The sequence below is a fragment of the Lonchura striata genome, chromosome 1, assembly GCF_046129695.1.
Source record: "Lonchura striata isolate bLonStr1 chromosome 1, bLonStr1.mat, whole genome shotgun sequence".
Taxonomy (NCBI): domain Eukaryota; kingdom Metazoa; phylum Chordata; class Aves; order Passeriformes; family Estrildidae; genus Lonchura; species Lonchura striata.
In genome coordinates, this window is record NC_134603.1 from 59,917,529 (window position 1) to 59,929,593 (window position 12,065).

At 44.1% G+C, this 12,065-nt stretch overlaps 1 protein-coding gene across 6 annotated transcripts in view; it reads right to left on the reverse strand.

Annotated features, from left to right (window-relative positions):
• RIPOR2 (RHO family interacting cell polarization regulator 2) overlaps positions 1-12,065 on the reverse strand; it is a 107,174-nt gene that overhangs the window by 24,060 nt on the left and 71,049 nt on the right. For all 6 annotated transcript variants that reach the window (XM_021528657.3, XM_021528658.3, XM_021528660.3 and 3 more), the window contains exons 2-8: positions 9,463-9,589; positions 8,163-8,318; positions 7,451-7,529; positions 7,213-7,236; positions 6,147-6,200; positions 3,195-3,344; positions 2,209-2,272 (exon numbers count right to left, since the gene is read on the reverse strand). In XM_021528657.3, the coding sequence (XP_021384332.1) occupies positions 2,209-2,272; positions 3,195-3,344; positions 6,147-6,200; positions 7,213-7,236; positions 7,451-7,529; positions 8,163-8,318; positions 9,463-9,589 (654 nt within the window). The remainder of the gene's footprint in view (positions 1-2,208; positions 2,273-3,194; positions 3,345-6,146; positions 6,201-7,212; positions 7,237-7,450; positions 7,530-8,162; positions 8,319-9,462; positions 9,590-12,065) is intronic.

Genomic DNA, 12,065 nt, shown 5'->3' on the forward strand with positions numbered 1-12,065 from the left:
AGGAACCAATGGCTCCATCATACAATTTCAAACATCATGCCTTTGTTAAAGCACTGGGCCTTTAATGCAGGCAGGCCAGGAGCTTGCTTCTGGGGGGTCAGCATAAGTAATTAGGGAACAGGGCCATCACGGGGCTGTGATAAGGAGGCAGGGCCAGCTGAAGCTCATGCAGAACGTGCATGCTGGACTCCTGGCTGCTGGGGTTTGCTCTGTGTGGCAGAGCCACCGCTGTGTCAGGCCAGCGTATTGCTCTCCCTTGAGTGAAACACCTGGGCTTTTCACCTCCTGCTGCCTGCCTCTTCTAGCAGCTATAAGGGCACTTTCCTGTACATCACAACGGGACACACAGATTCCATACAGGAACTTCCACACTGGGTTTCCCTGGTAAATTTCAACAACTGATTAATCCTGACCAGTTAGCTAAGCCTGCTGGCACATTTATTATCTTGATTCTGAAAAATGATTAGGCTTTTTTTGTTTCCTATAAAAATCAGTCATAAAAGCTCTGTGCAGCTCCCCTGCTTCCTGACAGCATTGTGTAGGTTGGCTTGCTTTCAGTGTAAGTGACAGAGGGCACAAAATAAAAATAACTTTCACTGGAATGGCTAGGAACAGATAAGCTTTGGGGAGAGGAATGCTTTGATTTCAAATTAGATCCTAAAGTTAGCTGGATATGCTGCAGTATAACTTAACGGGGAAACTTGCTGTGTGATATGCAGGCTTTTTTGCCAGAGCTGCTGCAAGCCTTAGCAATAGCAGTGGCTGTATTGTCCTATAGGATTCCTATTCCTAGGGAGAAGTATCTAGATAGAAATCTCAGATGCCCTAATTAAAGAACACTTAATCTGGCATTTCTATTTGCTGTTTTCTAATTTGGGCTTCTTTACATGATGCAAACTGGATTTAGAAGCAACTGCTGCTTGTGCTCTGTGCTCTGCTGCTGCTCATGAGTGCAGTACCTGCCTTCTCCAGAGTCCTTGAATTTTGCCAGAGGATTTGGCATCCAAAGAGAAGGGGCCAGACCTCTTCAGATGAGATATTTGTGACACTTCTGCAACATGTCCCACTGCCAGGAACTGTGCACTGCACTTACAGCAAGCAAAGAAATACTCCAATGGAACTGGAAAATCCCTTTACACACTCTATGGCATTGTTTCATTCAGCACGTCCATGCTGTGGTTCTGCTGTGGGTTCCTGTACAGAAATATCTGTCTCAGTCTCTGTGTGTTCATTTAAAACCTGAGGGATGGAGCTAGGTGAACATCTGCTGCAATTTTCTATAATATGAAAGCACAGAGTAGCTATTTTAATTTAATCTAAGATTAATCTTAATCTCATGCAATGCAACCATAGGAAAAAACTGTGACAAGGCAGGCAGAACCAAAGCTTTGTATGAGATTTGTGAGCTCTCAAAACTCCACCAGCAATACTATGGATGTTTTAAATGGCAAGATATCAAGTGACGAATTAAGATTTCATTAATATTTAGATGCTGACTTTGTTTTATAGAACTATTCTCATGCCAGTGACTGAAGATCCAAAATAGATATCCCCTCCCAATCTCTTCTTTAAGACATCGAGTCTTAAAGGGATAATAGCATTAGCAATACCTGATGATCCATTGAGGCTTCAAGTAAAACTGATTCCATTGTAAACTCCCCTGTCATAAAGACAAGGAATAAAATGGAAAGGTGAATGCCATCACAGAATTATCTACAAAAACTATCCCCAGCTTTTTGCTTTTTTTACATTTGGTCAAAAATAGTATTGGTCGAAATTAGCAAAAGCAAAGGAGTTAGAAATAGCTGATGTCAAATTAAGAAGGTATTTTAAATTTCAAGTTCAGCTCCATGGCAATTCAGATACTTTCCCAGTCACCTTCTCAAAGAATTACTGAAAATAGAGGCAAAAATTACAGCAGTCTTCAAAACGAAATTGCTTTGGCTGTTGGGAGGAGTCTTTGTGGGAGGTAATTACTCCAGAAAACAAAAAGCAGAATATCAGAAAGTCTGTAAGCATTAGTGTTCCTGTTTTTGTAATCCTTCCCAGTGGGCAGGGTGTGAATTGGGAGTTTGAAGGCTCAGCAATGGGTGGGAAACCCCACCTGTCATAAATGCATATCACACAGCACGTCTCAATTCCCTCACCAATGTGTGCAGCAGCTGCTACTGTTTCTGAGAAAGAAGGGAAAGGTGAAAAGGCACTTACCTTTCATCTTGATGCAAAACTCCCCCAACAGATTTTCCAGCTCTGCCTCTATGGTACACATGTTCTGTGTAGGGAAAGAAAGCAGTGAGGGCAGACAAAACCTCTTTAGGATTTTTTTTTAAAGGTCTGCTTGTAAGGATAGATTCAAGATATTTTGCAATAACATCAATCTCAGAGCCATCCTTCTTGTTTAGCTAGGTCTGGCCCTAAAAAATGGCACCTTTGCCTGCTTTTTTGACACTTTAACCCTGTGCTTCTCTGCTGCTGCATGCTAATCCTCCTGATGGCAAAAGGGAAGCTTTTGCCCTTGGAGTATAACCTGCTCACTGTTCTGGTCCTATCCAGCCAGGACTTGTGCCAACAGCAGCAGCTCTATGCCAAAGTAGCTCCCAGCATGATTTAATCTCTCAGGAAACATCTACTACATTTAGAAAGAAGTCTGAGAGAGACTGGTATTAGACCCTCTCCACTTCTTCCTTCAGGTTCTGGAAGGTTGTCACAGCTTGTGTGCTGGGAAGTCTAAAACACTATTAGACTTGCTCATCATCTCCTGCCTGTTTAATAAAATAGATTTTGATCCCAGCAAGTACAACACACAGGATGCAGCATATGTCTGTACGCACATCATTTCTAGTCAAGCTACCATCCCTACATCTGCAGGCAGATGTAGGGATGAAGGAGGTAGTAGGAGTTTAAGTAGGTTTGAGGCAGATTTCTGCTTTTGCTTTTTTTTTTTTTTTTTCAGTTCCTAGTTCCCTGCTCTCCTAAAGTCTAACCTGTTATTTCAAGGAACTCTTTGGGCCCATGTAACCTGTCTTTGTCAGACATCAGGTATTCACCTGAAGAAAAACAAATACTAATTCTTCTTTGCTGAGTTTGGCTTTCATTTCTTCTGTCTGGATGAAACTCTCCCTGAAATTAGTGGCAAAGTTCCCATGGCTTTCAAACAGTGTGAGAGTGAAAAGAATGAACTGATGAGGATGTACCTCTGTGTACTCCTTGTAGCTCCTGTTGATTTCGGTCAAACTCTCTCGAGCTGCTTTGCTGGCAGGAGACATTGCAAAAGCTTGCTTCATTTTGCTGGCACCATCACAGAGACGTCTTTGGATGCAATAGGCTTCATAAAGCTCGTCCACCTAGTGGGAACAAGGAAAGTGTACTGAAAGAAAATCCAGAAACTCCAGCAAAATAAAGCAAACACAATGAAGTAATTTGCATTAAAAGAAAACTCAGCCAAACAATTATATCCAATGAAGGGGCTGAGGAAATGAAGCTGTGATAGTGTTACAGTCTGTGGAAAAGGAACACAAGATGAAAAAAACTTCCACTGTAAAAATCTCAATAGAGCCATAGTAGATGCCAGCAATTCACCTGCTTGCCCTGCATGCCTCTAAGCATTGCTACTCATGCTCTCCCCATCGTAACAGTGAGGCAGAAATGCATCCAGCTTCTCAAACATCTCACTGTGGAAGAGCTCTTTAAAAGGCAACTGCAAAGCCCACACTGCCAAATGCAACTGGAAGTGGTAAATGGCACATTTAACAGGGTCAGCAGTGGTTTTGGTGATATCAGTCATGGATCAAAGCTGTTGCAATATTTGACTAATAGGTAGTATTGGAAGCTGAAAGTGTTATTTTGAACTCTTACTGTCCATTCTCCAGAAACTGGGAGTCCTACTAGGAATCAGCACAAGGGCTTACAAACAGCTGATGTCAAGATAAAAAAGTATTTTGAACTTCAACCCCACCCCAGACATTTACATCTAGTCATTTTCTTACTTTCTTTTCACATAACTTAGAGACTCAACATACTGTAAGTGCTCGAGAAGTTTTGCAAAGCATAGTCTCACACAGTTTGAAGTCTCACCTGGATCTGACTTTGGAGGGGCAGTGGATTTACACACCTCACGCTTTGGTTTCCCTTTTCCCTCTAATCCCTGTACTGAATGCATACATTTACTCCAACTGAGTAATACATGCACATATACACACCAGCTATATATAGTGGTTTATATTTTTATAAACTAAATCTGTCAAATACAGAAGATGTGTGTTTTCTAACCTGACTATCAGGGTGAGGAGAAAGACAAAAATTGAAGAAGCTGTCTCTTCTTTCTGCTTCTAATATCCCTCCTAAAAAAGGATGATATTTGGGTTTACCTAAAATAACTCCATTGTTATCTCTGAAATCAAGAGGTCACTCTGTGTCCAACAGTGCTCCTGCTCAGCAATAGATTTTCATGGCATTATTTCTCTCTATGAAAGCATCCAGCACCTTGGCTTCGCCAGTCTGTGATTTTGTGTGCTATGTTAGAGATGAGCCTGATGTGACAATCCAGGCATGTTTCAAATCCTATTTTCCAAGTCTGCTTAGCATCTAACAAAAAGTGCTGTTGCTAATTTGTTTGGAATGGGACTTGTCTTCCTGATGGCTTCAAAGCCTTGGGTCAATTTTTACAAGGCTATCTTGAAAAACTGGGTGCTGAAGCCTCTGACCTGAGGACACCCTACCCAAAACAGTGAATGCTTTGCAAAGTGCAAGAGTTCGGCATAAGATCATGAAGACACAGGCATCATTTTGCCATTTTGAAGTGACAAAAAAAACTTTCTGCACTCATATTCACTCCTGTTTCCCTTGCAAGTCAGCAAGCTAAAGACAGCTGCTATAAATAGTTGTCATTTGGTATTTACTTCTGACATTGGAGTGGAGCCTTGGTCTGGGATTGATATCCTGCTCCTGCCCATGTGAGTGTGGCTAGGACATGCTCATCTGCTCCCCAAGTATGTGGGATCTGCTGTGGCACACCCCCTTTTCGTTGCTTTGCTTCCTTTACAGAGCAGTGGCAGGTAAAAGAGAGAGGGCATCTCTCTGTCCCTGATTAAATACTGCTGAAAAAACTCTTTTCTATCCTTAGAAACAAAGATGTTTCTCCACCTGCCCGAGCCTGTGGGCTTTAATGCCACACACTCTGTTCCTTTTGTCTCTGTTGCCGTGGGTTACAGAGAGTGAACTCACGTAGTTGGCAAGCCTGAGTAACACGGACCAACGTTACCCCTCACGTTTGGTGCTTTTCACTCTTATTATAAACCCAGAAACCATTAGCTCTGAGCAGGCTGAAGTGGGAAGGATTTGAATGGAAATGTTCAAGTACTTATTTTTGCCATTCATGTTGCCAGCAAGGGAGTAGGTGGCTTGGGGAACAAAATCTCAGTCTATCGCCTCATAATTTATATTTTTATTTTCAGCTCCAAGAGTAAGAGAGGACTGAAACTAAAAGGTTTGGATAGGTTGTCATAATTAGAGGACTTGAAGCTGCACAAATGCTTTTCAAATGACTCTCAAAAGACATTTCATCTGTCAAAAATAATTCATTCCTTTGTCATTTCCTCAAAAAAGCAACTAATGACTAGCAGATATGTTTATAAGTAAGGGAATACATGCCATGGATTTCATCCAGCTCTAAAACGTATTAGTGTAAATCACAAGTACCTCCACTGATATTCTCACCAATGCATTCAGGTGGATGCGGGCCCCAAACCACGCAGCAAAAGCATTAGCAGTGAAATCCAGGAATAAATCCAAACTAGCTGCTGTGTGTGCTAGAGATAACTGCTGAATTAAATTACTTTCAGATGCAACTCTCCTTCTATCTAAAGTCTGACAATAAGCATGCTGTGAGATACATCTTCCCCAGCAAGTCTCCAACCCTATGTTTTCTCTGTACCTAAAAGTATGTGGGAGTGTCTTGGGGCATGGCTGGACTTTGGGGTCTGTGTGGAAACCCTTTCTTTGGCTCCAACCACCAGCCTATCATGGAAAAAACAGCCAATCTGGGAGCAGCCTCCCCAGCACAAAGGGGCAGCAGGAGGCCAAGGGTTTGTTTCCTCAATAATATAGGAACAGATGCAGAAGAAAGATGATAGGAGAGAGCTCATTACCTTGCTAATGTGGAACTCCAGCCTTCTCATGTATCTTTCAACCGCTTTGATTTGCTGAAAGAAAGGAAAAGACAGAGGTGAGGCATCTTTAAATAAATCAGTAAGACACTGCCACGCTATCTCTGCTAGTCCCCATGGATCCAAGATACTCCTTAAACCACATAGGATTTCCTTGACCATGAATCCAGAATCAGTTGTCCCATCCTACTACTGTTAAGCTGCTGCTGACAATGAAGCACCTTCACTTCCTTTACCTAATGTGTATTTTTAGAGTTTTCATTTGATGGGATTTCTATAGGTTTTTCTAATTATTAAAAAAAAAAAAACAAAAACCAAACAAACAAAGAAAGCAGAGCTTTTTTTTAGGTTAAAAAATAATGTTTTCAGTACTTTGAGATCCCATTATTAATATTGCTCAGGTTTTGAATTTTAAGATCCACAGTCTTCCACAGCAAGCTGGTTTTGAGACTAAACCCAAGCTTGGAATTTTGACTGAAAAAAAAAAAAAAGTCAGACTTGTTCAGGAAATGTTTTTGAAAGCTTTTCTTTCACCCAAATTTTCCTGCAGGGAAAATGTATTTTCAATTTTTCTTTCTTCAAAACTGGCAGGAATGAACTGGGGCTTTACCTGGATCCCCCTCCAGCCCCCTGGTGTGCTGCTATCAGCCCCCATCTGAGTGGAGCTGGCTGAGAGAATTTGCAAAAGGGAATGGATTTAAGGGCTGTCAGCTGACAGAGAAAGGAAGTCCCTCCTCTGCTTCCTTCCTTCCTTGCCTGGCAGGGCTCTGTCTCTCTGTCTGTGCCCATCCCAGAGCCAGTCTGACCTGGCAGACCTCAGAAAAAGGGTTGGTGGGGTACATTTGATGCCAGATTAGTGAGCACACAGTGTTTGATGCTGCATTAACGGGCAATACCAGAGCCCCTGGGAAGAGGAGGGGAGTGGGACTTCTTCCTTTGAAAATGCAGGTGTTGGCATGGCTAGCAGATCCCTCTGAGAAAGGTTCCATGTTCACTGTGTGGATATTAATGCTTCCTTGCAAAATGAGTGTTCAAGGGAGTAGCATACCTTATCTAAATCATACAGGACTCCCTGCAACAGAGAACACAAAACTGATTAATTTTGCAACACAACAGCACCATGAGAAAGTAGTGTTTGACACTCAACAGAAATCACAAACAATACCATGGCTAAAAGGGAATTTGTGTCAGTGCAGATTCCCTGTATCCCACACCCATCCCTTGACTGCTCCAGCACCTCAAGAAGGCCACTGTGCATCTACACAAAGGAAAAGCATGGCACGTACCAGGCGTGAGTTTCTTTTCATGTCTTTTAACTGAGTAGTCAGCTTATCCAGCTCTGTCTGGTGAACTTCCAGATACTCACTGCAAACACAAACCAGAGAACGATGCATGAGCTCTGCAGCACATACCAAGCTGGCTGATGACCATCTCAAAAGAAAATCTGCCTGACAAATGACTTTCCTCACTGGATGTGTTTACAGACAAAAAACTCATTTACATTGATCTGTCCTCAAAGCAGCTCCCTGCTGCCTTTTTGGGAATAAATAGGAGCCCCCTTATTTAACTGTGTGGAAGAGCTCGGTGTTCTCTTTACACTGAACAACCAGTTTCAAGTAAGCTAATCTGCTGCTTAGTTTATGGGCTGGTGCCTTCCAGTCGCTATGCCTGCATTGGCTGATAAAAGCCCTGTTATCATGTGGGATGTTATCTGAAAGGCAATACAAGCCTTTGATAGGACTCTATGAAACTCAGAGGGAAAAAAAATCTGACGCTGAAATCCCAGACTTTGGGAGCTTTTCTCAAAATGTGAATGGAAATGGATTCTGCTTCCTGTATTCCTGTTTCTCAGACAAATATTTTAGATACCAAGTGTCACAATCCAGACTTCAAGAGGTGTATGTTCATCTCTTATGAGGAAGGATTCATCTTCTTGTTTCTCTAGGCTCTAAAATGTCACAGAAAGCTTCAGTTAACAAGCAGGATAAAAGCTCTTACTCCAGGCCACTCTTCAGGGCTCGGTAGACCTCTTCCATCCTTTTGGGCTGGGGTTCTTTGGGTGTGGTGCTGTTCTTATGGCCCAAATTATGCATTTTCTTCACCTTTGCTTGGGGCTTCTTGAGCGCGGAGGAATTTTCAATAAAGGAGTTACACCTGCAAAATGAACATCAAAGAGGAAGAAATCCCTATAAATCATAGAAATCTCAAAGGAGTTTAGCTTGAAGAAATCTTCTGATATTATATCTGCTTGCAAAAAATGTATCTACTTCTGTGCCTGCCAGTTAGAGGCCTGCATTTCCCTACGGGTTAAGAATCTGAGTAGCCTGGGATATGTGCTTCCCAAGACATAAACGCTTGTCTGGAAATGCAAGGCCAAAGCTGAGGCTCATCAGACATTTCTCTGTTTTGCACCATGCCTGTCCTAACTCACATCAGAGAGCCCATGAGAGAGCTGAACTACATCCAAGTGCTAAAAAGAAAGAAGAGCCAAGATAATCTCAGGTATAATGCCTGTGGGTCCTAAGGAAGATTGGGATTTGATTAAGAGAGCTTCTGGAGAACAACATCACTGGTCTTGAGTATGGAGTGCATGGCAAAGTGAGGACAGTTTTGCTGCATACAGGTGCCTCTTTGGGGATTTTGCTGCCGGGTAGGTCAACATCTAACAACCATCACTGATTTGGGCTGACAACATGAGGCCCTTTGCCTGCTGTTACTCCTCAGTTGCTAACTGGTGGTCTGGCACTGGGAGACTGCACAAGTTAAAATCAATTGTAAAGTAGCCTCTGGGAGCATCCAGGACTGCATGGCTTGGGCATGCCTGACTAAAAGCCCCAAGTCCTGTGTAGCTAAGGGGCAGTGCACAGAAAGGCTCTGCAGCCAAGCTCAGGAAAAGAGCTTTGTTTTGGATTCGTAGTGGTGCAGCAATGAGAAAACTGTCTTTTAGGCAGCAGTGGTCTTAAACAGGAGGTGATGGCAAGTGTATCATGTGCAGTGTTCCTGCATATTTCACATATTGAAAAGATCACTGCATAGATAAAATGGTTCTCTGAAATTCTCTCACAGCTCTGAGGCATGGGAGGAAGCCCTGCATTAATGGGGGAGAGGCAAACAGGCTGAGGGTAACAGCTTAGTTATATAAAAAATATATAGAGACATTTTAGCCTAGGACACTTTATCTGGTAGAGTCAGAGATAAAGAAGTCCTCTCTCATCTCCTTTTCTTCTTCACCCCCTAAAGCCCAGGACTCCCTTACAGCCTGATTTTGAAATTCCCCTTAGGGAACATGGGTACTTGCCTGGACCGTCTTTCCTGAAGCCCGCTGAAGCCAGCAAAGGACTGACTTCTAATAATCCCATTAGGACCTCCTGGGGAGAATGAATGTGATCCTATTGACATGATGTCAGGGAGCCTTGGAGATATTCCTGAAAAACAACAGAAAGCATATCAGTGAGGGTGGAATTACAGTAAAAGGCAGGCAGTGAGGCCAGACAGCCTGGTGTCCATCCGTGACATTAAGGGGTACCTGGACCCCACGAGGGGCTGCAAGCCAGGGCACAAATCTGTTTGCATTTCCAAATCATCCCCACTTAAAACCAAAACAGTCCTATTTTAACTTCTGACTTCCAGCCCAGGGTCTACTGAAAACGTACCAGCAACACGAAGAGGGTCTGGATGTGGGACTAGAAACCAGATACTTCAATGTCATAATCCCAATGCCATCCCCAATTTCTACCATGCCTGGCATGCTTCACCCCCAGCCACAGTGTCCCCATCTGTCCTGGGAATTATTATGGCAGTGTGCAGGGCCCTTAGGAAGTGCTCACTGTCACTGCAAAGTGTGATTATACACAATAATAATTTTAAAAAGGATTGATACATCATGAATGCCCTACAGCTCCACTTTGATCCTTGCTCCCATGGCTGCTCAGCCCAGGGGCTGCTGAGAAGGAAGATGCGGTGGGTGCATGTGCAGCCGTGACATGTCGTGATGAGAGGGATGCCCTCCACCGTGAAGAGAGAGGACTAAACAAGCTCCAGGCACTGTATGCTCTGCATTTCATGTGTCTGGGGGGGGCCCAGCAGGGAGGAAGCCCTTGCCCTGTGTGCTCAATTCCAGTGCCCAGCTTGGCATCTGCACTAAACTAGCATGATTTCAATCCATCCACAAATAAATAGCAGAAAAGTGCTACAGTTCACAGCAGCTCTATCTGCTGCCACAAGAGAAAAGGGGGATGCCTTTATCTTCCTTTTCTCCTTAATCCATTGTTTTTCCTGTCTCTGCCCTCGGCAAACAATTAAATTGATTTTTCTGCTGGCTTGGTTTTGTGCTACTCTGATAAGAAGAATGGCTCCACCAATTCGTGAGGAGCACCATGGTCAACACAGGCCAAGCAGCAGGGCACGGAGCAGGAGGAAAACAGGGATGTTGGAGAAGAGGGAGCTGGTCAGCAGGTACTCCCAGACACAGCTCCTCCATCCTGCAGGACACATCCTTTCATTGCCTCCATCCTTCCTGGGATGTCAGTTCAGCTGATGACACAACTGTGCTGTGAAATGGACTGAGAAACTAGGCCAGCTTAAAAATAACGTGACAGAAAATGAAAAAGAGGGGTTTTAGTCATTCTTTTCCCTCTATTTTAAAAGCTGGACTCAGCCTGCCCCGTGGCCCCAGTTCATTTCACTCCAGTAGCCGAGCTTGGTAATGAAGCAGGATGGTATGGCAGGGGCTGGAGCTGCCTGCAGGCAGTGCAGCTCATGTTCTGTGAGACTCTGACAACTCTGACCTACAGGGCTGAGAGGGTGACAGCAAGTCTAAACCGCCCTCTCATCCCCACAGATCAGGAATGATTGCGAGTGCCCAATAAAGCAGCCATTTGTGAAAGCCAGAGATCTACACTGTGAGCCTTCACAACTGAACACATTTATTAATGATAAGCAACAGAGCTACATGGTGCTTGCATGGCAAACATTCACTGCAGAAAGCAAATATGTGGGGAAACATTGTGCACTGCTGAGTTATATTTAATTTGGAGCGTTAAGCTGGGCAAATACTCTTTGGGGTGGCAGTAGGTGCCATGGCGAACTACTTTTTCTCTTTGGAGGAGACTGCATTGCCCAAGGAGCAGCTTTGTCAGGAATATTTCTGCAAGAACTCTGCCAGAAACACTTCTTTCAGTCTCAGCATTGCCAGCACTACTGCTGATGAGACATTTTCTCTATTACACGACCCAGAGTACATCTTCCTCTTTTGGAAGTGAGGGCTGTCCCCTTGACTGAACAGCCTCAGAGATACCACAAGGGGTGCAGTCAAAGACAGTTTTCTCCTTTCCGGTGGTAATGGTACTTGACCATTCGTGTCCCAGCCTAGCCCAGATGCAGCCCACCCAGCTCAGGGCTCAGAGAGTTTAACCACAGCAAGGATAAACCCCTGGGACAGAGAAGTTGCTCTCAGGCAGACCAGGGCCATGAGCACCTGTATTAGGCAGAAACCCACAGACAGAGGAGAGCGTGGAGGAACAGAGAGGCTCTGGAGCAGCTACTCCTCACAAACTCAGAAGATACCACAGTGAGGATGCACTTTGGCTAACTCACACAGGGATAAACATGCTCCAGGCACAGCTGGAGATACTTGAGTCTTTGGTCAATGAGAGCCCAAATTTGACTCTGTACTCACCCCTACATCCACAAGGCTCTCTGCACACCTCTGCAGGGCTGAGCTGTGCTCAGGCTTGCTGATACCTGGCACAGCACTTGCCAGAAGGCATTTTTCAGCTTCCAGGGTCAAACCTCACATCCCTATAGATGGTACAGAGTTTCCCTGTGCCAGCTTATCTCTAACAGTTCAAACTCCACAGAGAGCCACCTCCTGCGAGACAGAGCGGAAACCACCTGACCACA